The sequence below is a fragment of the Trichomycterus rosablanca genome, chromosome 2 (assembly GCF_030014385.1).
Source record: "Trichomycterus rosablanca isolate fTriRos1 chromosome 2, fTriRos1.hap1, whole genome shotgun sequence".
Taxonomy (NCBI): Eukaryota; Metazoa; Chordata; class Actinopteri; order Siluriformes; family Trichomycteridae; genus Trichomycterus; species Trichomycterus rosablanca.
The window spans coordinates 62,508,906-62,535,421 of record NC_085989.1 but is presented as its reverse complement, the minus strand read 5'-3'; the positions used below and the strand labels follow the sequence as shown (position 1 = coordinate 62,535,421).

General features: G+C 38.7%; 3 protein-coding genes across 4 annotated transcripts in view; 1 reads left to right on the top strand and 2 right to left on the bottom strand.

Moving 5' to 3' along the window:
• LOC134300199 (NACHT, LRR and PYD domains-containing protein 14-like) overlaps positions 1-618 on the top strand; it is a 17,588-nt gene extending 16,970 nt beyond the window's left edge. Inside the window, exon 11 of the transcript XR_010007332.1 lies at positions 1-618. This exon is cut by the window's left edge and continues 538 nt beyond it. The gene's annotated coding sequence lies outside the window, so the exon portion shown is untranslated.
• A 6,426-nt stretch (positions 619-7,044) lies between these two features.
• Positions 7,045-20,534, bottom strand: LOC134300224 (oocyte zinc finger protein XlCOF19-like). Of its 2 annotated transcripts, none has more exons than XM_062984938.1 (5): positions 20,468-20,534; positions 17,085-17,192; positions 13,410-13,532; positions 9,759-10,172; positions 7,045-7,192 (listed from the first exon to the last, which is right to left on the bottom strand). In XM_062984938.1, the coding sequence occupies exons 2-5, from the start codon at positions 17,179-17,181 to the stop codon at positions 7,137-7,139; spliced, it is 690 nt and encodes a 229-aa protein (XP_062841008.1). In that variant the 5' UTR covers positions 17,182-17,192; positions 20,468-20,534; the 3' UTR covers positions 7,045-7,136. The 2 variants fall into 2 exon arrangements, with proteins under 2 accessions (XP_062841008.1, XP_062841000.1); XM_062984930.1 differs by lacking the exon at positions 20,468-20,534 and adding an exon at positions 18,081-18,148.
• Positions 7,473-9,750, bottom strand: LOC134300215 (zinc finger protein 585A-like; the record flags this gene model as incomplete). Its single annotated transcript, XM_062984920.1, has 1 exon — positions 7,473-9,750. A coding segment is annotated over one exon (1,389 nt), but the record flags the coding sequence as incomplete, so codon positions are not given.
• Positions 20,535-26,516: the final 5,982 nt, after the last annotated feature.

The window sequence follows — 26,516 nt, the reverse complement described above, 5'->3', positions numbered from 1 at the left end:
GTAAGACTGGAGAGTCCATCAGGTTACTGCTACTAGCAGTATTAATCTGGTAGACTGAATGCTGAGTATCTGGTACAGGTGAGTTAGGAGCTGTGAAACAGCTTGATGCATTAGCATGCTGTTCACTATCTGGCCTGTAATGAAGTTTAAATAAGTTTAAAGCTACTGGAGATGTTGAGATTCTGCCAGGACGAGAACATGAGGAGGATTACTCGAAATCAGAACATTTCTCTACAGAACCACAAGATGTTTAGAAGGCTGGCTGAAGAAAGGCTCTTCTGTATGATTCTCACCCTGGAACTTGGCAAGGGACCTTGTTACAAAAGACATCAAACAGTAGAGGTCCTGGGTTGAGGGGTACATAATCAGACCACAGTTTTGTACAGGCTATTACCCACAATCCACTGTGATGTTTTTTTACAAGCACAGGTTTCCATACACCAGAGCGCTTGAGGTTCCTCAGCGGCTTCACCTGCTGCACATGCGCTGTTGGACCGAGCCGGTAAACTTGGACTGTTCACTCTGCGCATGTGTAAACTTTCTCAGCACTTTTTAAACTGCTTATTTATGTAAATACAGACTGTAAGACAAATATCATTAAAACTTCACATCAAGAAACTACTGTACGGATCTTTTATTATTAAACCACTTTGTTTTTGGAGATTTTTTATGTGCGTAAATACTTCTCAAAGCTGGATTTATGTTTCATGTTACCTGCTGTAAAGTAACAACACACTGAAGCCAGATTTATACTATGTAACACTCACTGGGTCTACTTCATCAAAAAGAATGAGGTTAACAGAATTAAAAAGGGAGGGGGTGCTATTTCTGATAGCAAGAATACTATTATTCACACTTTACAAATTAAACATTTGTTTCTCTTTACTGTGTACATACATTTAAATCACCACCATATCACCATAGGCAAGTTTCACATGACATAATATAGCCTCATGCCTGGGATAACAAAAATAAATAAACATATAAAGAGTTCCTCTGCAAATAGCTTTCAGCAGGTAAACTTAAACAGTCTCACCAAGTTCCAAAGAGTTCAGTCACAGTTCAATATTCCATTCCTATGTGATGGATGTCCCAGTTCACCAATAATCCCTTTGCTGTGACGGCTAGTCTGGAAGCCTCTGTAGGAAAGATGACTGTAGAGTAGATCAGTAAACCAGGATGACCTCTGAGTACCACAAACCAGCAAATTGCATTTGGCACAATTCTATGACCAAAATCAGCTATAAAAGGAAAAAAAAAAAACCTTACTGGGCTAAAAGAACAGTAGATTCTCCCAACAAGGGCCTGAAAACATGCCTAAGGAGCATAAAGTTGTCCTGCATGCTACAAATTGCCACAAAAAAGCATTTTCTCTCTTAAACTTACCCTTCTTGTCCCTCTTAATTATACACATGAGGGTTTAACACTGCCCCCTAGCGACTGGGAAAAGAATTTCCCTAGTAACAGTTCCTGAACATTGACACAACTAGATGTGTTTTTCTTTGTCAGTGGCACAAGTAACTTGTCCATATGTAAAGGTAATATTATTGCTGAGGAGTAGATTCACATTGTGGAAGAACTTAACGTTAGCTATTCAATTTTCACTGTTTGTCTTTCCAAGTTAGTCGATTTGTCCTACCTTATCGAAACGTATTACTGTAGTAAATATTTAAGTTTTATATATCTATTCTTATTAAAATTATGTATATATCTTATTATAAACTATAAGTAGCACATCTCGATAGCTCTATATCTTATTATAACTATAGGTAGCACATCTCAATAGATCTATATCTTATTATAAACTATAGGTAGCACATCTCGATAGATCTATATCCTATTATAAACTATAGGTAGCACATCTCGATAGATCTATATCTTATTATAAACTATAGGTAGCACATCTCGATAGATCTATATCTTATAATAAACTATAGGTAGCACATATCGATAGATCTATATCTTATTATAAACTATAGGTAGCACATCTCGATAGATCTATATCTTATAATAAACTATAGGTAGCACATATCGATAGATCTATATCTTATTATAAACTATAGGTAGCACATCTCGATAGATCTATATCTTATTATAAACTATAGGTAGCACATCTCGATAGATCTATATCTTATAATAAACTATAGGTAGCACATCTCGATAGATCTATATCTTATAATAAACTATAGGTAGCACATCTCGATAGATCTATATCTTATTATAAACTATAGGTAGCACATCTCGATAGATCTATATCTTATAATAAACTATAGGTAGCACATATCGATAGATCTATATCTTATTATAAACTATAGGTAGCACATCTCGATAGATCTATATCTTATTATAAACTATAGGTAGCACATCTCGATAGATCTATATCTTATTATAAACTATAGGTAGCACATCTCGATAGATCTATATCTTATAATAAACTATAGGTAGCACATCTCGATAGATCTATATCTTATAATAAACTATAGGTAGCACATCTCGATAGATCTATATCTTATAATAAACTATAGGTAGCACATCTCGATAGATCTATATCTTATTATAAACTATAGATAGCACATCTCGATAGATCTATATCTTATAATAAACTATAGGCAGCACATCTCGATAGATCTGTATCTTATTATAAACTATAGGTAGCACATCTCGATAGATCTATATCTTATAATAAACTATAGGTAGCACATCTCGATAGATCTATATCTTATTATAAACTATAGGTAGCACATCTCGATAGATCTATATCTTATAATAAACTATAGGTAGCACATCTCGATAGATCTATATCTTATAATAAACTATAGGTAGCACATCTCGATAGATCTATATCTTATTATAAACTATAGGTAGCACATCTCGATAAATCTATATCTTATTATAAACTATAGGTAGCACATCTCGATAGATCTATATCTTATAATAAACTATAGGTAGCACATCTCGATAGATCTATATCTTATAATAAACTATAGGTAGCACATCTCGATAGATCTATATCTTATTATAAACTATAGGTAGCACATCTCGATAGATCTATATCTTATAATAAACTATAGGTAGCACATCTCGATAGATCTATATCTTATTATAACTATAGGTAGCACATCTCGATAGATCTATATCTTATTATAAACTATAGGTAGCACATCTCGATAGATCTATATCTTATTATAAACTATAGGTAGCACATCTCGATAGATCTATATCTTATAATAAACTATAGGTAGCACATCTCGATAGATCTATATCTTATTATAAACTATAGGTAGCACATCTCGATAGATCTATATCTTATTATAAACTATAGGTAGCACATCTCGATAGATCTATATCTTATAATAAACTATAGGTAGCACATCTCGATAGATCTATATCTTATTATAACTATAGGTAGCACATCTCGATAGATCTATATCTTATTATAAACTATAGGTAGCACATCTCGATAGATCTATATCTTATTATAACTATAGGTAGCACATCTCGATAGATCTATATCTTATAATAAACTATAGGTAGCACATCTCGATAGATCTATATCTTATTATAAACTATGGTGACACTTTGTTCAGCTTCTTTATGTTCTAATCTGTAAACTGTCATGACATCACTTCCTGTACCAGATCAACACTCTCAGACCCACTCTGAAGTGCTGCTGGATCTTCATCTCATTCTTCTATACATCAGTACTGAAGTAATGAGATTGGAGAGTCCATCAGGTTCCTGGTAGCAGCTGAATGAATCTGATAGACTGAACACTCAGAACCTGGTACATGTGAGTTAAGAGCTGTGAAACAGGGTGAGGGTCCATGTGGACTGCTTTAGAAAACCCTGCATTAGCTTGATGCATTAGCATGCTGTTCACTATCTGGCCTGTAATGCAGAAGCTTAAAGATGTTTAAAGCTACTGGAGATGTTGAGATTCTGCCTGGAGGAGAACATGAGGAGGATCACTCAAGAGACCAGAGAATCTCCAAGGATCTTCACTGGGATATTACAGACGTTAGTGAGGTCTTGAAGTGAGGACGCCTTCCTACAGAACCACAAGATGTTTAGAGGACTGGTGGAAGATAGTCTCTTCTGTATGATTCTCATCCTGGAACTTTGAAAGGAACCTTGTTGAATGGTCAGAACAGACCTAAAAAGACATCAAACAGTGGAGGTCCTGGGTCCCCAAGTCCAAATCAGACCACAGTTTTGTACAGGCTATTACCCACAATCCACTGTGATCCTGTGATGTTTCTACCAGTAACCAGTGGGTTTTTGGAATGGTATATAGTCATTTTTATTTCCATTTACATATTTGGTATTTAGCAGAACTTTTATCCAAAGTGACTTACAGTACTGTGACAGTATACTGTGTAGGCAACTGAGGGTTAAGGGCCTTGCTCAAGGGCCCAACAGTGGCAACCTGGCAGTGGTGGGGCTTGAACCAGCGAACCTTCGATTACTAGTCCAGTAACCACTAGGTTATTTAACCAGACATTTTATCCAGCTAACTGATTAAAGCAATAAACTCCAACAGATTAAAATGATGAGAAACAAAGTGATGATTCTTATTAATGATGTTAAATATAGAAGATGATGATAATGTGAGTATTTGATAAAAGATGCAGCAAGTGTAGCAGTTCTGTTAATGACTAATCATAATATGAACCCTCTGATATAGTGGTCATAGCACAGTGGTCACTACAGTCACTATTTAAATGCATATGGACCCCTACAGTGGACGCTACAGTTTCAATCATCTCACTTCTACACTGATTTGATGTTCATTCTCCATACAGGTGATTTAAGTTTATGTTTCTGATTGTTTTCTTACTCTTCTGTAGTGCTGAGAGTCTCCTCATCATCTTTTATCAGATGCACTTTATTCTTCTGCTCATGACAATAAACACACACACACACACACACACACTACACACACACACACACAAGATTATAAATTCATGCACATAAATGCAGCTTCATTCTGCACTAGTTTTAATAGAAACATTAAATAAGTTATTATTTTACATCATAATGTAAATGGTTCTTTTCATGTTTAAAATGTAATAAACAAAACAGATATTAATGTTATTTTAAAAACAAATGATTTGTAATAATTTAAATATTTAACAACAATACAAACACCACTGTGAAAACGCCGAAGGAGATCCTGAAGGTCCCGCTAGATTTCTGCAGCAAGATGCAGGAACTTTATTTTCCCCAAGTCATTCCCGCCACAGTGAATCAGCAGAACATCTGGGGGTGTTCTTCCTAAAAGCCAGCTGTTGAAACGAGGGACAACAGAATGCCACCTCGATCCACCCCAGCCAAGTCACTCGACCTCGGCACAGACACCCAGGTTGTAAAGGTTGTTCTTATTTTGACACTATGTAAAAGATGTGCCTTTTACTAAGGAGGGGCGTCCGTCTGGCCACTCTACCATAAGGGCGTGATTTGTGGAGTGCTGCCTGGATGGTAAATCTTCTGATAGGTTCTCCCATCCAAGGTTATAATAGTTTTGGATTTTTTATTAGTTTCGTTGTGACTTTTTTCTCTCTAATTCAGTTAGTGTTAATTAGTGTTTAGAGTGAGTTTGCTAGTTTTTATTAGTTTTTATTAGTTTTTAATGCTTAATTCTAGTATTAGTTTTAGTTTTTTTATACTTTGGGTTATTTTTCAGGTGCAGGATTCAAAAAGGTCAGAGTAAGTATTGTGTAATAAAAACTCAACAAAAGATACCATTAAAAAATGTATTCAATTACTGTTGAACAACCAACTGTCCACAAAAACTGTAACAGTCCACAAGATAGCAGCCTTAAGTGCAAAATGTGTTTAATACTGCTGCTGAAAATAGTCAATAGACTAAGGACACACATGAACATAATAATTAGGGCTGTCATGCGATAAAAATTTTAACTGGGATTAATCGTGATTAAAGAACCAAATTAATCACAATTAATCACAAACTAATAACTAAGCAAAATTTGAACAGTTATGCACATATTTTATAGCAAGAACATGTTTACCAATAAAAACATTCATAAAAATATGATAAAATTATTCAGTCTAAATTATGTTTAGAAAGCCAGCCAATACCTGTATGTTGTTAACAGTTACCATCTTTCAGCCAGTTATTTAAAATGAGTCTGTTCACATGATCTGGTAAAAGTGAGGATCTTTACCTGTTCATAACCCTGACACTGAAAACAGGTGCTCATAATATGAACCATTTGGGGCCCCAGAATGTAAACATGAAGTGCCGTCAGGGAGCGTCCCCCCAATCTCAATCCGCTCCCTACTCACTCCCCCTCTCCACTCCGGCTCCGTTTGCACGATCACGTGGAGTGTCCCTCTGTAGTGGAGTGTTAGTGAGGAGGGAACGGTTTGGGAAAGGCCGCATGAGGTACCGTACGGTGCCGGCAGCTAACGTAAAACCGCTCGAGTGGAAAACATCGATTTCATATCAGTTCACAAGGCTCATAAATAAATGGACAAACATGAAAACGAAGGGTATTCTCTCTATAATTTCAGTACGTTTTAATTAGTTTTGTAAACGCATAATACAGTTACAGTTATCATTTTTTCTTTTAATTTATTTCAGTTAACGAAAATGTTTTTTCAATTTCAGTTTTCTTTGTTATTTCGCTCATTTTCGTTAACGATAATAACCCTGCTTGTCACACATAAAAAAGTCAATTTGGTGCCGAAGAGCTTTTGTTGGAAGTGTTCGAACTTCGAAGTGGCGCCTTTTCTGCAGCTCCGCCCTACAGCAGAGCAGTCGTTGGTAGACATGCGCAGTTGAGTTTGTTTGCTCTTTTTCATTTTGGGGTACGAATAGCTGTACTGTGGGGGGAATGCTGTGTCCAGTGCAGCGACTGGATTGGATGTGATGTTCTTATTATTTATGGCTCAGGTGTATTCTGTTTCATAACCACATTTATAGAGAAGTGATACTAATAACAGCAAATCACATTTATAAAATACAACGACACCAAAACGTGTTTTATTAAAGAAAATCATATTTATTTATTACTATTACAGTCTGATTAATCCATTATTAACTCACATCATTTCTACATGTAATGAATATTTAATAGAAGAAAATAATACAGTGAAAACATGATTTAATAAGGTTAAAGATAGTGGAGATGAAGGAGCTCGTACATGAAGAAGATGGAAGCTGAAGTTCCTTGAGGAGCAGAAAAGTCCTGAGTTACTTTCTCACCACAGTCAGCAGGATAAATCATCAATCCATCTAAAGTAACTACATCACTCACTCAAACCCAGAGACCCTCACTCACTCACTCACCCAAACCCAGAGACCCTCACTCACTCACTCACTCAAACCCAGAGACCCTCACTCACTCACTCACCCAAACCCAGAGACCCTCACTCACTCACTCACCCAAACCCAGAGACCCTCACTCACCCAAACCCAGAGACCCTCACTCACTCACTCACTCAAACCCAGAGACCCTCACTCACTCACTCACCCAAACCCAGAGACCCTCACTCACCCAAACCCAGAGACCCTCACTCACTCACTCACTCAAACCCAGAGACCCTCACTCACTCACTCACCCAAACCCAGAGACCCTCACTCACTCACTCACTCAAACCCAGAGACCCTCACTCACTCACTCACCCAAACCCAGAGACCCTCACTCACCCAAACCCAGAGACCCTCACTCACTCACTCACCCAAACCCAGAGACCCTCACTCACTCACTTACCCAAACCCAGAGACCCTCACTCACTCACTCACCCAAACCCAGAGACCCTCACTCACTCACTCACTCAACCCCAGAGACCCTCACTCACTCACTCACTCAAACCCAGAGACCCTCACTCACTCACTCACCCAAACCCAGAGACCCTCACTCACTCACTCACCCAAACCCAGAGACCCTCACTCACCCAAACCCAGAGACCCTCACTCACTCACTCACTCAAACCCAGAGACCCTCACTCACTCACTCACCCAAACCCAGAGACCCTCACTCACCCAAACCCAGAGACCCTCACTCACTCACCCAAACCCAGAGACCCTCACTCACTCACTCACTCAAACCCAGAGACCCTCACTCACTCACTCACCCAAACCCAGAGACCCTCACTCACTCACTCACCCAAACCCAGAGACCCTCACTCACTCACTCACTCACCCAAACCCAGAGACCCTCACTCACTCACTCACTCACCCAAACCCAGAGACCCTCACTCACTCACTCACTCACCCAAACCCAGAGACCCTCACTCACTCACTCACTCAAACCCAGAGACCCTCACTCACTCACTCACTCAAACCCAGAGACCCTCACTCACTCACCCTGGATAGAGCATCAGTCCAATCCCAATCTAGTCGTATCCAATTACCTGATCATAATTCACCTCTACTGCTACACACGCCCCCTCCGACACCTCCAGTAGCTGGTACTCTCCAGTGTGAGTGTGCTGGTGTTTTTTTAAATGACTCGGTCGATTAAAACTCTTTCCACACAGTAAACACGGATACGGTTTCTCTCCAGTATGAATGCGCTGGTGTATTTTGAAATTACTCTGTTTACTAAAACTCCTTCCACACTCGGGGCACTGATACGGTTTCTCTCCAGTGTGAATGCGCTGGTGGGTTTTGAGATCACTTTGTGTAATAAAACTGTTTCCACACTGTAAACACTGATACGGTTTCTCTCCGGTGTGAATGCGCTGGTGTTTTTTAAGATTACTCTGTGTAATAAAACTCTTTCCACACTGAGAGCAGTGATACGGTTTCTCTCCAGTGTGAGTGCGCTGGTGTATTTTGAGATTACTCCGTGTAATAAAACTCTTTCCACACAGTGAGCACTGATACGGTTTCTCTCCAGTGTGAATGCGCTGGTGTTCTTTGAGATTACACTGATAATTAAAACACTTCCCACACTGTGAGCACTGATACGGTTTCTCTCCAGTGTGAATGCGCTGGTGTATTTTGAGAATACATTGGTCGTTAAAGCTCTTCCCACACTGTGAGCACTGATACGGTTTCTCTCCAGTGTGAATGCGCTGATGTATTTTGAGATTACTTTGTGTAATAAAACTCTTCCCACACTGTGTGCACTGATACGGTTTCTCTCCAGTGTGAATGTACTGGTGTGTTTTGAGAGCACTCTGACTAGTAAAACTCTTCCCACACTGTGAGCACTGATACAGTTTCTCTCCAGTGTGAATGCGCTGGTGTATTTTACAATAATTCTCACTTATGAAACTCTTCCCACACTGTGAGCACTGATACGGCTTCTTTCCAGTGTGAATGTGCTGGTGTTCTTTGAGATGAATGTGTTTATTAAAACTCTTTCCACATTGTGAGCACTGATACAGTTTCTCTCCAGTGTGAATGCGCTGGTGTTTTTTAAGATGACTCCGATCAATATAACTCTTTCCACACTGTGAGCACTGATACGGCTTCTCTCCAGTGTGAATGCGCTTGTGGTAGTTCAGATAACCCCGAGTATTAAAACTTTTTCCACACTGAGAGCACTGATACGGTTTCTCTCCCGTGTGAATGTGCTGGTGTTCTTTAAGATTACTCTGTGTATAAAACCTCTTCCCACACTGTAAACAGTGATACGGTTTGTCTCCAGTGTGAATGCGCTGGTGTTGTTTGAGATGACACGGTTTCTTAAAACTCTTCCCACACTGTGTGCACTGATACGGTTTCTCTCCAGTGTGAATGCGCTGGTGTGTTTTGAAATTACTTTGACGGTTAAAACTCTTACCACACTGTGAGCACTGATACGGTTTCTCCCCAGTGTGAATGCGTTGGTGATTTTTGAGGTTACACTGTGTGTTAAAACACTTTCCACACTCTAAGCACTGATACGGTTTCTCTCCGGTGTGAATGCGCTGGTGGATTTTGAAAGCACTCAGGAACCTGAAGCTCTTCCCACAGTGTGAGCAGACGTTTCCTTCTTCCTGTGTGGGACTGAGAGAGGTGTTAATGCTGACAGTACCAGAGGACGTTTGCTGATTACTGGAGCTTCTGGTGGGCGTCAGATCCTCATGTTCAGTCTTAATCTTCACCAGCGCATCATCATATTTATCATGGTTGCAGCTCTTGATGTGATTGTGGAGGTGATTTTGGGTTGTAGAGGAACGTGGACACGAGGAGCAGCAGAAATCCTTGTTCAGTTCTGAAGCAGAAAATAATAAAATACATTTATAACATTATAAATAATAAAACACATTTATAACATTATAAATAATAAAATACATTTATAACATTATAAATAATAAAATACATTTATAACATTATAAATAATAAACTACATTTATAACATTATAAATAATCAAATACATTTATAACATTATAAATAATAAAATACATTTATAACATTATAAATAATAAACTACATTTATAACATTATAAATAATAAAATACATTTATAACATTATAAATAATAAACTACATTTATAACATTATAAATAATAAAATACATTTATAACATTATAAATAATAAAACACATTTATAACATTATAAATAATAAAATACATTTATAACATTATAAATAATAAAACACATTTATAACATTATAAATAATAAAATACATTTATAACATTATAAATAATCAAATACATTTATAACATTATAAATAATAAAATACATTTATAACATTATAAATAATCAAATACATTTATAACATTATAAATAATAAAATACCTTTATAACATTATAAATAATCAAATACATTTATAACATTATAAATAATAAAATACATTTATAACATTATAAATAATAAATACATTTATAACATTATAAATAATAAACTACATTTATAACATTATAAATAATAAAACACATTTATAACATTATAAATAATCAAATACATTTATAACATTATAAATAATAAAATACATTTATAACATTATAAATAATAAAATACATTTATAACATTATAAATAATAAAATACATTTATAACATTATAAATAATAAAATACATTTATAACATTATAAATAATAAAATACATTTATAACATTATAAATAATAAAATACATTTATAACATTATAAATAATAAAATACATTTATAACATTATAAATAATAAAATACATTTATAACATTATAAATAATAAAATACATTTATAACATTATAAATAATAAAATACATTTATAACATTATAAATATTAAACAACATTTATAACATTATAAATAATAAAATACATTTATAACATTATAAATAATAAACTAACAGTTCATATTATTGTTATCTACACACCACCTGGCTCACTGGGAGACTTCATAGAGGAGCTGGATATTCTTCTGAGTCTCGCCCCTACAGATGGATCTCCTCTAACTCTTCTTGGAGACTTTAACCTCCCTACTGACAAACTTCAATCTTCTTGTCTTCATCCTCTCAACTTTTTGATTACAGCAATCCTCTGGACCTGGTCTGCAGTCGTCCATCCTCTGCTCTAGACCTCACCGTCACCCACCACTCTCTTTATCTTTATTTCAACCTCTTCTGACTCAACCAGATCTTCACTCCCTATCTCCTTCTTCTCTAATCTCTAACATCTCAACTTCCTTACCAAGCCCTAATGTGCTCGTTACCCTTCCACTCAACTCTACTACTAATACTCTACTCTCTTCTCTCTCAACATCTCTCGATCAGCTCCGTCCTCTCTCCCTCAAACGAGGTAAACCTTCTCACCCTGCTCCTTGGCTTTCAGATGCATTGTGCAGCAACAGAAGAGAATTAAGGGCAGCTGAGAGAAAGTGGACGAAATCTAAGCTCGGTGTTGATCTCCACTCCTACCACGATCTGCTGTCCAGGTTCTCATCTGACGTGACTGCTGCAAAAACATCTTTCTACAAAGCCAAGCTTGAACAGCAACAGATCCACACAAACTTCACGCTATCTTGTCTTCTGAATCCTCCTCCTTTTCTTGGCCTGTCACTATTTCAATGAACCCTCAACCCCCTAACTCACTCACCAGCAAAGAAGTGACAGAGCTTCTCTCATCCAGCACCTCCACGATCCGTACCAGTCTGGCTTCAAGGCAGCACATTCTACGGAAACAGCACTTGTAGCTGTTACTGAGAAGCTTCATGCAGCCAAAGCAGCCAAACTGTCATCGGTCCTCATTTTTCTTGGATAACCAGCTGACCTTCTCTCCTTATATAGCCAACATGACAAGATGGTGCCGGTTTCTCCTCTACAACATCAGGAAGATTCGACCATTTCTCTCCATGGAAGCCACTCAGATTCTCGTCTAATCACTCATCATCTGGCAGGAGCTCCCATGTCCACTACTAAACCACTACAACTCAATCAAAACACAGCTGCCCAACTGGTTTTAATCCAACCCAAACACTGCCACATCACCCCACTGCTGTACATCATCACCCCACTGCTGCCACATCATCACCCCACTGCTGCCACATCATCACCCCACTGCTGCCACATCATCACCCCACTGCTGCCACATCACCCCACTGCTGCCACATCATCACCCCACTGCTGCTTCTCTTCACTGGCTTCTTGTAACTGCTCACTTTCAGTTTAAATTATTGATTCTTGCCTACAAAACCAAATATAGACCAGCCCCAATCTATCTCGGATAACTCACTTGTCTTGTCTTGATCCTCCACCCAGAACACGAAGAAGACCAGCATCAAGGCTCTTGTTTGTACTTGCACCCAGTTGGTGGAGCAAATTTCCCGTCTGTTTGAAAATCTCTCGCTGTCTTCAAAAGACAATGAAAGACCTTCATCATGTCTTAACTAAGGACTTAAGCTGAGACATGCTAACCTTACTAACCCTGACTTGCACTTACCAAACTTTGTGTCTAACAGGATTTCAGCAGATTTGTATGTGTGGACTGTTGAGAGGAAACGTTCACTACGGAAGCTCTTCTGTAAGTTGCTCTGGTTAAGAACATCTGCTAAATGTCGAAAATGTAAATGAATGGAAGTTCTTGATGCAGTGCCATCCGAGGGATTTCATATCACGGGTGTTCAGCTTAGGCTTGCTCCTTTGCAATCAGTTACTGATATTCTGCACTGTACAGGAAGAAATATGCAAATCCCCTCTAATCTTTCCTAGAGGAACTTTGGGTTTGAATATTTTAATAAAGTTCATTGACAAACTGGAGATCCTCTGCCTAGTCTTGCTCCTTAAAGATTCAGCCTGGTGGATCCTGCTTGTGCTCTAAATCATGTCCTCATTACTAGCCCTTTTTCTCATTTGGGGTTGTAGTAGTAGTAGCAGTAGTGGTGGTAGTGGGGGTCGATACATACATATTACATAACATGTTACATAACTTAAGTCCAAGAGGTTCTTGATCCCCAGAGGGATTGATATTAGTCGTGATGGTGGTGGTATTCAAATGAATGTTATTTTTGCTCAAGATAAAAAATATCTTACTGAGTTCATCTTTATCTTCAGGTTCTTCCTTCTTCACAGGCTTCATCTGGAAACCTCCACACTGTTGGTCCACTGGAGTGAGATGTTCCTCAGAGATGACCACAGGGATTATGGATCCTTCACCTGAAATTCCATCAATAAGTGAAGAAGAAACTCAACAGCTGGAGGAAACTGAAGGTCGTTGGTTTGATTTTCCAATCACAAATAAATTGTAGATTATAGTGTATCAGCACAAGACAGTACGGTACAGTACAGGTTCTAATCCCACTATCCACAGTCATCATTATCATTATTTCCACTGATTAGTGACTCCAATACTAACCATACTGTACTGTACCTCACTGTGCTGTACCATACTGTACTGTACCATACTGTACTGCACCATACTGTACTGTACCATACTGTACTGTACCATACTGTACTGCACCATACTGTACTGTACCATATTGTACTGTACCCTACTGTACTGCACCATACTGTACTGCACCATACTGTACTGTACCATACTGTACTGTACCACACTGTACTGTACCATACTGTACTGTACCATACTGTACTGTACCATACTGTACTGTACCACACTGTACTGCACCATACTGTACTGTACCATATTGTACTGTACCCTACTGTACTGCACCATACTGTACTGCACCATACTGTACTGTACCACACTGTACTGTACCACACTGTACTGTACCATACTGTACTGTACCATACTGTACTGTACCTCACTGTACTGTACCATACTGTACTGTACCACACTGTACTGTACCATACTGTACCTCACTGTACTGTACCATACTGTACTGTACCACACTGTACTGTACCATACTGTACTGCACCATACTGTACTGTACCACACTGTACTGTACCATACTGTACTGCACCATACTGTACTGTACCACACTGTACTGTACCATACTGTACTGTACCATACTGTACTGTACCACACTGTACTGTACCATACTGTACTGTACCTCACTGTACTGTACCTCACTGTACTGTACCACACTGTACTGTACCATACTGTACTGTACCACACTGTACTGTACCATACTGTACTCTACCTCACTGTACTGTACCATACTGTACTGTACCTCACTGTACTGTACCATACTGTACTGTACCACACTGTACTGTACCATACTGTACTGTACCACACTGTACTGTACCATACTGTACTGTACCTCACTGTACTGTACCATACTGTACTGTACCATACTGTACTGTACCACACTGTACTGCACCATACTGTACTGTACCATATTGTACTGTACCCTACTGTACTGCACCATACTGTACTGCACCATACTGTACTGTACCACACTGTACTGTACCACACTGTACTGTACCATACTGTACCTCACTGTACTGTACCATACTGTACTGTACCACACTGTACTGTACCATACTGTACCATACTGTACTGTACCACACTGTACTGTGCCATACTGTACTGCACCATACTGTACTGTACCATACTGTACTGTACCACACTGTACTGTACCACACTGTACTGTACCACACTGTACTGTACCATACTGTACTCTACCTCACTGTACTGTACCATACTGTACTGTACCTCACTGTACTGTACCATACTGTACTGTACCACACTGTACTGTACCATACTGTACTGTACCACACTGTACTGTACCATACTGTACTGTACCTCACTGTACTGTACCATACTGTACTGTACCATACTGTACTGTACCCTACTGTACTGCACCATACTGTACTGTACCACACTGTACTGTACCATACTGTACTGTACCATACTGTACTGTACCTCACTGTACTGTACCATACTGTACTGTACCACACTGTACTGTACCATACTGTACTGCACCATACTGTACTGTACCATACTGTACTGTACCACACTGTACTGCACCATACTGTACTGTACCATATTGTACTGTACCCTACTGTACTGCACCATACTGTACTGCACCATACTGTACTGTACCACACTGTACTGTACCATACTGTACTGTACCTCACTGTACTGTACCATACTGTACTGTACCACACTGTACTGTACCATACTGTACCATACTGTACTGTACCACACTGTACTGTACCATACTGTACTGCACCATACTGTACTGTACCATACTGTACTGTACCACACTGTACTGTACCATACTGTACTGTACCACACTGTACTGTACCATACTGTACTGTACCTCACTGTACTGTACCACACTGTACTGTACCATACTGTACTGTACCACACTGTACTGTACCGTACCTCACTGTACTGTACCATACTGTACTGTACCTCACTGTACTGTACCATACTGTACTGTACCACACTGTACTGTACCATACTGTACTGTACCTCACTGTACTGTACCATCCTGTACTGTACCATACTGTACTGTACCACACTGTACTGCACCATACTGTACTGTACCACACTGTACTGTACCTCACTGTACTGCACCACACTGTACTGTACCATACTGTACTGTACCTCACTGTACTGCACCACACTGTACTGTACCATACTGTACTGTACCACACTGTACTGTACCATCCTGTACTGTACCATACTGTACTGTACCTCACTGTACTGCACCACACTGTACTGTACCATACTGTACTGTACCTCACTGTACTGTACCATCCTGTACTGTACCATACTGTACTGTACCACACTGTACTGCACCACACTGTACTGTACCATACTGTACTGTACCTCACTGTACTGTACCATCCTGTACTGTACCATGTACCTCACTGTACTGTACCATCCTGTACTGTACCATACTGTACTGTACCACACTGTACTGCACCATACTGTACTGTACCACACTGTACTGTACCTCACTGTACTGCACCACACTGTACTGTACCATACTGTACTGTACCTCACTGTACTGCACCACACTGTACTGTACCATACTGTACTGTACCACACTGTACTGTACCATCCTGTACTGTACCATACTGTACTGTACCTCACTGTACTGCACCACACTGTACTGTACCATACTGTACTGTACCTCACTGTACTGTACCATCCTGTACTGTACCATACTGTACTGTACCACACTGTACTGCACCACACTGTACTGTACCATACTGTACTGTACCTCACTGTACTGTACCATCCTGTACTGTACCATACTGTACTGTACCACACTGTACTGCACCATACTGTACTGTACCATACTGTACTGTACCACACTGTACTGTACCATACTGTACTGTACCTCACTGTACTGTACCATACTGTACTGTACCATACTGTACTGTACCATACTGTACTGTACCTCACTGTACTGTACCATCCTGTACTGTACCATACTGTACTGTACCACACTGTACTGTACCATACTGTACTGTACCTCACTGTACTGTACCATCCTGTACTGTACCATACTGTACTGTACCACACTGTACTGCACCATACTGTACTGTACCATACTGTACTGTACCATACTGTACTGTACCTCACTGTACTGTACCATCCTGTACTGTACCATACTGTACTGTACCACACTGTACTGTACCATACTGTACTGTACCACACTGTACTGTACCATACTGTACTGTACCATACTGTACTGTACCATCCTGTACTGTACCATACTGTACTGTACCATACTGTACTGCACCATACTGTCTGGTGGAAAAGTGGCATCATGCTCCACATTTACTTACAGAAGTAACTTCCATCTTCTTCTTTTATTAGTTTCCTCTGGAATCCATCATTTTGCAGATCCTCTGGGGCGACGCGTCCCTCTTCTGCTGACTGCATCACTAAAATTGCTTTGGATAAACATATGGAGGTAAATATGTAGCAACTTGTGCACCTTTAAATACAATTTGAGCTTTAAATAAATCTGCACTTGTATTTTCGATCTGAGATTAAAAACATTGCAGCACAGTTTCACATCCGTCCTCCTCGAGTTTAGCAGCATTTATCTCAGTAGGGCTTGTTGCTAAATGAATTTGTACCTGTAACTGGCAGGGGGCAGGGTGCAGGGGTGATGAGATGTAATTTATGACCAATCAGAGGAGCTTGTTTCAGCGTGCAGAAAAGCAACTCGAGTTGCTCAACGCCAAATAACTACCTGAATAAAACCTTCCTGTTGTTGGATTATGGAATCATGAGCTCAGGCTGTAAGTTTCTTCCCATGTTGGTAACGTTAATCCTGATGGAAAGATGATTAATTTATGTCTTAATTTTCTTAATAGCGTTGCTATGCATGTTCTGGTCGATGGTGCCTGCATGCATGGAAACATTTTGATACCATTAACTGCAAAAATCCAGTACCATGGTTTTTGCATTTAGCGTAAGATAGCTCTAGACCAGGGCTGCCCACACTTTCATGACTTGAGATCTACTATTTCAGTCGACAGGTCATCGAAGTCTACTTTTTAAGGCTGGTCTCATCATTTTTCAAAAATGCTTTAAAGCTTTTTTAAATGCACTTCAGTTCCTGTATTGATATTCAGCATTGCAGGGCGTGCATGGGTCCAGTGTCTCAAACACTGGGCGCAAGACAAAAATACACCCTGGACAGGGCGCGTCAAACCATCGCACACTCATTTATCCACTCACTCACACATACAGGTGCAGTTTAGAGCGGCAACTACACCTACTGGCAGGTTTTCTGAGAAAAGCCACGCGACGCATGACCAATTCGTTCTAACCTGTAATAAATTGCATTTCCCGAAATCTCCACTAGGTGAAGGCAACAGACCATAAATTGGTGAAACGGAGGCCACAGTTCTTGTCAATCATGTTGATCTGTGCACTGAGCCATCGACTGGTAGATCGCGATCGACGTGTTGAGCACCCCAGCTCTGGACAATAAGCAGGATTACATGGTATCAGCATGGTTCTAGAATCTGTAAATGTGTCGTATATTTATTTGCACCATAAAAGTGTTTACATGTATATAGAATCATACTGTTATTTTTTATTGCTTGTTTTTATAGTTAGTGAATGTTATATGTTGTATGTAAGAAGTTGTCTGATGTGAGCTGCTGTAACAAAGACATTTCCTGCAAATGATCAATAAAGTATCTATCTACTGTACCTACAGGGGTTGGACAAAATAACTGAAACACCTGTCATTTTAGTGTGGGAGGTTTCATGGCTAAATTGGACCAGTCTGGTGGCCAATCTTCATTAATTGCACATTGCACCAGTAAGAGCAGAGTGTGAAGGTTCAATTAGCAGGGTAAGAGCACAGTTTTGCTCAAAATATTGCAATGCACACAACATTATGGGTGACATACCAGAGTTCAAAAGAGGACAAATTGTTGGTGCACGTCTTGCTGGCGCATCTGTGACCAAGACAGCAAGTCTTTGTGATGTATCAAGAGCCACGGTATCCAGGGTAATGTCAGCATACCACCAAGAAGGACAAACCACATCCGACAGGATTAACTGTGGACGCAAGAGGAAGCTGTCTGAAAGGGATGTTCGGGTGCTAACCCGGATTGTATCCAAAAAACATAAAACCACGGCTGCCCAAATCACGGCAGAATTAAATGTGCACCTCAACTCTCCTGTTTCCACCAGAACTGTCCGTCGGGAGCTCCACAGGGTCAATATACACGGCCAGGCTGCTATAGCCAAACCTTTGGTCACTCGTGCCAATGCCAAACGTCGGTTTCAATGGTGCAAGGAGCGCAAATCTTGGGCTGTGGACAATGTGAAACATGTATTGTTCTCTGATGAGTCCACCTTTACTGTTTTCCCCACATCCGGGAGAGTTACGGTGTGGAGAAGCCCCAAAGAAGCGTACCACCCAGACTGTTGCATGCCCAGAGTGAAGCATGGGGGTGGATCAGTGATGGTTTGGGCTGCCATATCATGGCATTCCCTTGGCCCGATACTTGTGCTAGATGGGTGCGTCACTGCCAAGGACTACCGAACCATTCTGGAGGACCATGTGCATCCAATGGCGGTGCCGTGTATCAGGATGACAATGCACCAATACACACAGCAAGACTGGTGAAAGATTGGTTTGATGAACATGAAAGTGAAGTTGAACATCTCCCATGGCCTGCACAGTCACCAGATCTAAATATTATAATATATAAAAGAAGGAGGCATAAAAAGATACAGCCACAGTATGAGCTACTGGAGATTTAAAACGGTGCTGTAATGATTTTAATGTCAGATAAAAATAAAAGGGCAGATTTATTTTTACAGCTACAGGTAAATTTTCTTACTTGCAAGTACGACTTTTACTACCTATTAACCTGCATATAAACGTGTCTACTAGTTGCGGCTGGGGGGGGGGGGTGTAGCTGGAGCCTATCCCAGCTTTTCAATGGGCGCAGGGCACACAGTAACACCCTGGACGGGGCGCCAGTCCATCGCAGAGCACACACACCTACACACATATTCACCTATAGGACAATTCAGTGTCTTCATTTAACCTGCCTGCATGTTTTTGGACTGTAGGAAGAAACCGGAGCTCCTGGAGGAAACCCACATAGACACGGGGAGAACATGCAAACTCCGCACTTTTGGTTCCATTCATGACAGGAACAGTAGTTACTCATTACACAAGATTATATCAAACACAGTCAATTTAGTGTCTCCAGTTCACCTCACTTGCATGTCTTTGGACTGTGGGAGGAAACCGGCGCACCCGGAGGAAACCCACACAGACACGGGGAGAACATGCTAAACTCCACACAGAAAGGACCCGGACCGCCCCGCCTGGGGATCGAACCCAGGACCTTCTTGCTGTGAGGTGACAGAGTTGCCTTTACTGTAAATATTAAAAAATAACTCGACGTGTTTCAGTACAAAAGTTCGATTTAATCATGAAGAACCTCTGAATCAGTGCCGATCATTTGATTCGTTTTGCTGAATCGGCTCATGAATCGGTTCATCAGTACTGAATCATGTGTGATGCTAACAGTTAGCGGAGCAGCTAACAGCTTGTGTGTTGAAATGAGACGGGAGTTAAAGCTCCTCAAATCCTCACAGTGATGTTTTATTATAAACTCTAGTTTTATTATTAATTAGAATGTAGTTAATTATAGTGTAATAAATAAATAAACATCCTACTTACAGATGATTCACTTTAATACAAACACATCAGCTGGTGCTGCTTATCAGGTTTGCTGTCTGGTTGTGCAGGAGCTGAAGGAGCTGTGATCGCCACCTGCTGGACTGGAGGATGAATCGCTGTCAATCACGTGATCTACATATACGATCTAGTTTATCTATAAACCAAACTGAAGCAGCTTTTTTGTTTATGTACCGGTTGTTGATCCACGTTGTGTTAGTTTTGTATCTGCAGAATCATAACAGAATGAACTCAGATCTACGGTGGCCGAGAAGTGCAAAACAAATGTACATTTCAGAAAACAAAATTACAAAAAAACCAAAACAAATTTACAACAAAAGCAAAAACAAATTTACAAGTGCTCAGGTACCCAGTGTTTGTAAATTTGTTTTGGCATATGTAAAAGTGTTTCAGCACTTGTAAATTTATTTTCGGCATATGTAATTTTGTTTTCTAAAATGTATATTTGTTTTGCACTTCCCGGCCGCACATTTCTGACGGAAAAGGCAGGGACAATAAACCGGAAGTGCGTGTTGCTTACCTGCTGTCAATCAAACTGTTTCTCAGCGATAAAGTGAACGGAGTTTGTGATGGTGACGATAAACAAGGTTTTGTCTAGTTTGTGGAAATCATTTTATCCAGTTAACCCGCTATTGTTTTTCTTGTGGAAAGTTTTGTGCAGATGTTTAGACGTGGCGTGTGCATCTCTATTTACCGTCCGCTCTTCTAAACATCTAAGGAATTCCCACAAGAACAACAAAAGCGAAATAATGAAAATAATTAACACAAAATGGACAAAACATTGTTTATTAGGGACGGAACATTTGATACCGAGGCTTTAAAACTTGTTTCACTTTTGTAACACTGGACTCAGTGTATCGGAGCTTATATTAAAGCAGCAGCATGTGCGGGACTGATGAAGCTTTGTGCTGAGTTTTATCTCACTCACTATATAAGAGACAATCAAACCAGGGTTACCCACCGTCCTGTAACATCCACAATCCTGCTTTATCTGGAGACTAAACGCTGCGTTCTGTATTGAACTGATACAGGACGCTTTGTTCCGTATTTTTATCAATGGGAGACTGAGGGAATTATATTAAGTAGTGTTCACTTTTATTCTTAGTAACGGTGTGTGTGCGCTGGTTATAGCAGCAGGGGGGGACCTTACACAGTCATGAGAACAAAGGTTTTATTTATGGTGTTTAAAATTTATTATTTTCATTCTTTATAATAAGTCAGAACCATATTTTAGGCAAAACAACGCACTCCTCCCACTGTGCTACACATATAGCGGTGTATTAAACAGGTTATGTCACGTTACTAAGAATAAAAGTGAACACTACTTAATATAATGAATTAAGCAGCAGTTTCCTTCTGTTTCATACACCACACCGTCTCCCATTGATAAAAATACGGAACAAAGCGTCCTGTATCAGTTCAATTCTGAACGCGGTGTTTAGTCTCCAGATAAAGCAGGATTGTGTATGTTACAGGACGGTGGGTAACCCTGGTTTGATTGTCTCTTATATAGTGAGTGAGATAAAACACAGCACCAAAGCTTCATCAGTCCCGCACATGCTGCTTTAATATAAGCTCCGATACACTGAGTCCACTGTTACAAAAGTGAAACAAGTTTTAAAGCCTCGGTATCAAATGTTCCGTCCCTAATAAACAATGTTTTGTCCATTTTGTGTTAATGATTTTCATTATTTCGCTTTTGTTGTTCTTGTGGGAACTCCTTAGATGTTTAGAAGAGCGGACGGTAAATAGAGATGCACACGCCACGTCTAAACATCTGCACAAAACTTTCCACAAGAAAAACAATAGCGGGTCAACTGGATAAAATGATTTCCACAAACTAGACAAAACCTTGTTTATCGTCACCATCACAAACTCCGTTCACTTTATCGCTGAGAAACAGTTTGATTGACAGCAGGTAAGCAACACGCACTTCCGGTGTTATTGTACCTACCTTTTCCGTCAGAAATGTGCGGCCGGGAAGTGCAAAACAAATATACATTTTAGAAAACAAAATTACATATGCCGAAAATAAATTTACAAGTGCTGAAACACTTTTACATATGCCAAAACAAATTTACAAACACTGGGTACCCGAGCACTTGTAAATTTGTTTTTGCTTTTGTTGTAAATTTGTTTTGGTTTTTTTGTAATTTTGTTTTCTGAAATGTAAATTTGTTTTGCACTTCTCGGCCACCGTACAGATCACATCCACCACTCGAGTTTACTTTCACTTCATCAACATGTTGCATTAATGACAGAATCACAGCGCGGTTGTAAACATGATGGTTCATCTCTTCAGTGAACACGGTTCAGTTCCTCCTCTGGGCCTGTATAGTTCACATTCACTCATTTACTTACAGCACAGTGTACATCACAGGTCACCAACCTTTCCAAGGGTACTGAATTATACCAAGGGCTACTTGTTTAATACAAACCTCCTGAATAACCTGAAGTTGCACAGTTCACCTTGAATGATATTATTATTATTAATAGTATTATTATTATAAATATTCATGGATATGAAGAGCCTGATCTCTATGTTAACGTTAATGATTCATCAGAAAAATGATTAACAATGATTTACCATGGTAGGAAACACAGATATTTCAATATGTAACATTATTTATCTCTATTCATCTAAATCTGTTTCCAGTGGTGGATAAAGAACCTGAAGTCCAGACTTGAGTAACAGTACAAGTATCTTACCAGAAATTTACTTTGATAGAAGGAAAAAGTTACCGTTTAGAATATTACTTGAGTAAAAGTCTAAAAGCATCTGATTTTTAATGTACTTAAGTATCAAAAGTCATTTTCTGATATTAAATGTACTAAAGTATTAAAAGTAAAAGTAAATGCTGTTAGTATGAACAGAAGCGGTCAGAATTTTGAAAAATATGAAAAATGTAAACCACCTGAACAATGAAGTTTTCTTTCTTCCATCTGAACATGATTTGTGCCAGTTCATGATTATAATCAGCTGTTCTCATCACCTGTTTGAAATCACGTCATCATTTAGTTTTTTAACCGTATTACTCGCCCTAAATTGCCCTGTTCCAACTTGTTTAGAATGTGTTCTAGGCTTAAAATGCATGTATGTGTATGTACAGTATATGTATGTATGTGTACGTTAAGAACTGAAATGAAGTTAACCAGACAAAAAGTATCTCGGGTTGATATAAGATGAAATAAGAGTCGATGTAAATGTAAGAAACACTGCGTCTATTTTATTTGTATTTTCTATACTATCCCATTTTTTTTATTTGTGTAGTACATTCAAGTCATAGATACTGTATATCTCTCAACAACCTAAAACCACTGAATTAATTAATTTGGCAGAATTAATTTGAAGCAAAACTCAAGAGCATTTAATAAACCGTGCGGCACTTTCAGCACTTTAATGATCTGCTCAACCATCAGTTTAAATCTAAATACTTTGGTAAAAATAAGCTGTATTTACAGTAAATCATCTTGTTTGGGCCAGATCTACTCCCTGATTGGTGAAATATTGGTATTCTTACTTTAATACAACAACATTTCTAACTTATATGTCATCTTGAAGCAGCAGCTGAAAAATCATCCATTAAAGGTTGGAAAAGTTGAAAACTTTATTTTAACATTAATTTCTTGTTGAAATCATTAAAGGGTTAAAGACGTGCTGCATTTCCCTCAAAAGCATGAACGTTTCCTCTGCTGGTGTAATTTAGAGGTTAGTTGAAGAAATATTTGTCGGTAGTTGAGTTTCTGTAAATTAGTTTTGCTCTAAATTAATTCCAAACAAATGTAGTGAAACGTTATATTTGTGGTTGGAATGTAATCGAAAATCGTAGCTAGATATCCAACAATGTTAATGTTAATAATAATAATAATAATAATAATAATAATAATAATAATAAAAACACTGATGCTGCAGTTTTCTCTGTTAATCATTCTTAACTAACATCAGTGTGTTTGGTGAGGTTGGACGGGGAGCTTCTGAAATGTCGGTATTTTCGTGTCTTTGGTTAAACGACGCGCTTCACTCCGATCATTTTTAGTGAATGTTTGTTTGCACATGCGCATTAACGTATTTAACCACCGATCTCAAGAGCAGCATCACCAAACCAGCGTGCAGTCCGTCACTCATCTTACATCACTTAACTGAAAAAAATCTACATTTACATACGGCAAATGTAAATGTAAAAGTAAAATGTAAAATGCTTAAGTACTGTAACAAAGTATTATTACTTCATGACTATACACCACTGCAGAGCAGAGTCACATCTCTGATATTTTTGTAAATATTGTTCTTGATAGTTTTGTATGAATGAGCACATCTGTAGCATTTTAATCAAAATCACACAAGTATTTCCTCAAATTATCACTTATGTACCATTTTTTGGAAATCATTAACAGTCACATCTTTAAATCATGTCCCGTTTGTACTCATCACTTCCTTTGCAACATTTTAGAACAAATCAGGAACTCGGTCCCATGTTGGTTCAAATGATTAATCATGTACGATTTAATAGAAGCTGTGATGTACAGGGAAGTTTTTATAACACGTACTGAAGCCTCTCTCCACGTTCCTCACAATCATTGTGAAAATATGAAGTTTTCTTTCGCTTGTATGTTTTTTATTATTATTTTTTCGCTCATATAAACATCAAACATTTTTCTTCTTCTAATGTTATATTCAGTTTTGTCATTTTCAAATCTACAACAATGCAAGTCGTGTTATTGATTAAAAAAGAACCTGGACATCATCTGTTCCACCTGCTGCCCTCTGGAAAACTCTTCAGGTCCATCACAGCCCGGACAAACAGACTTTTTATATCGGAACCATAAGGGAACTGAACACTTCCAAACCACACACTAACAACCGACTCTTATAAATCACTGCCAAGTAAAAACTGAACAAAAACATTGAACTCTGGACTCCTTTTAAACATGGCCAATGTTTCATTTTACTCTGAGCGTATTTATATACAGTACAGGCCAAAAGTTTGGACACACTTTCTCATTCCTGTGGTTTTTCTAGATTTTTTTTTTATTTTTTACATTGTAGATCAATACTAAAGACATCCAAACTATGAAGGAACACATATGGAATTATGTAGTAAACAAAAAAGTGTTAAACAAACCAGAATATGTTTTATATTTTAGATTATTCAAAGTAGCCATCTTTTGCTTTAATGACAGATTTGCACACTCTTTGAAATTTTCTCAACCAGCTTTATTAGGTATCCACCTGGAATGGTTTTCAATGAATGTTTGTGCCTTGTCTAGAGTGAAGTTCTGGAATTTGTTGCTTTTTTAATGTGTTTGAGACCATCAGTTGGGTTGTGCAGAGGTAGAGTTGGTAGAATATAAAACATATTCTGGTTTGTTTAACACTTTTTGGTTCACTACATAATTCTTCATAGTTTGGATGTCTTCAGTATTAATCTACAATGTAGAAAATAAAAATAATCAAGAAAAAACATTGAAGAGAAGGTGTGTCCAAACTTTTGACTGGTGTGTCCAAACTTTTGGCCTGTACTGTATATTATATTAATTTATTCTGTGCAATATCTTAAGCCACTCAGGGCATGTGCAATACCCCACTACTACCTCACTGCTGTATTTTAAACGATCTACTGCACTTTTTTACACTTTTTACTATAGTTTAGTCTTTATTCCTTATATTTAAGATCCGTATACATACATGTGTGTGTGTTGTGTATTTGTATATAATATTTTTTTTTTGCTTCTATTCTTACTTATTGTATGTGTAAGCGCTGTTGGATTGCTTCTCAATTTTGTTGTACACTGTGCAATGACAATAAAGGCATCTTATCTTATCACTTAGACACTAGTGCTATTTTAGAACATGCCCTGTGGGCGACCAGGTGCCCGTGGGGGCACCGTGTTGGTGACCCCTGATGTACACAGTTCTGTGCAAACGTTTTAGGCAGGTGTGGGAAAAAATGCTGCAAAGTCAGAACATTTTCAAAAATAGTGTTTAATGTTTATTTTTTGTCAATTAACTAACAGCAAAGTGAACGAACGA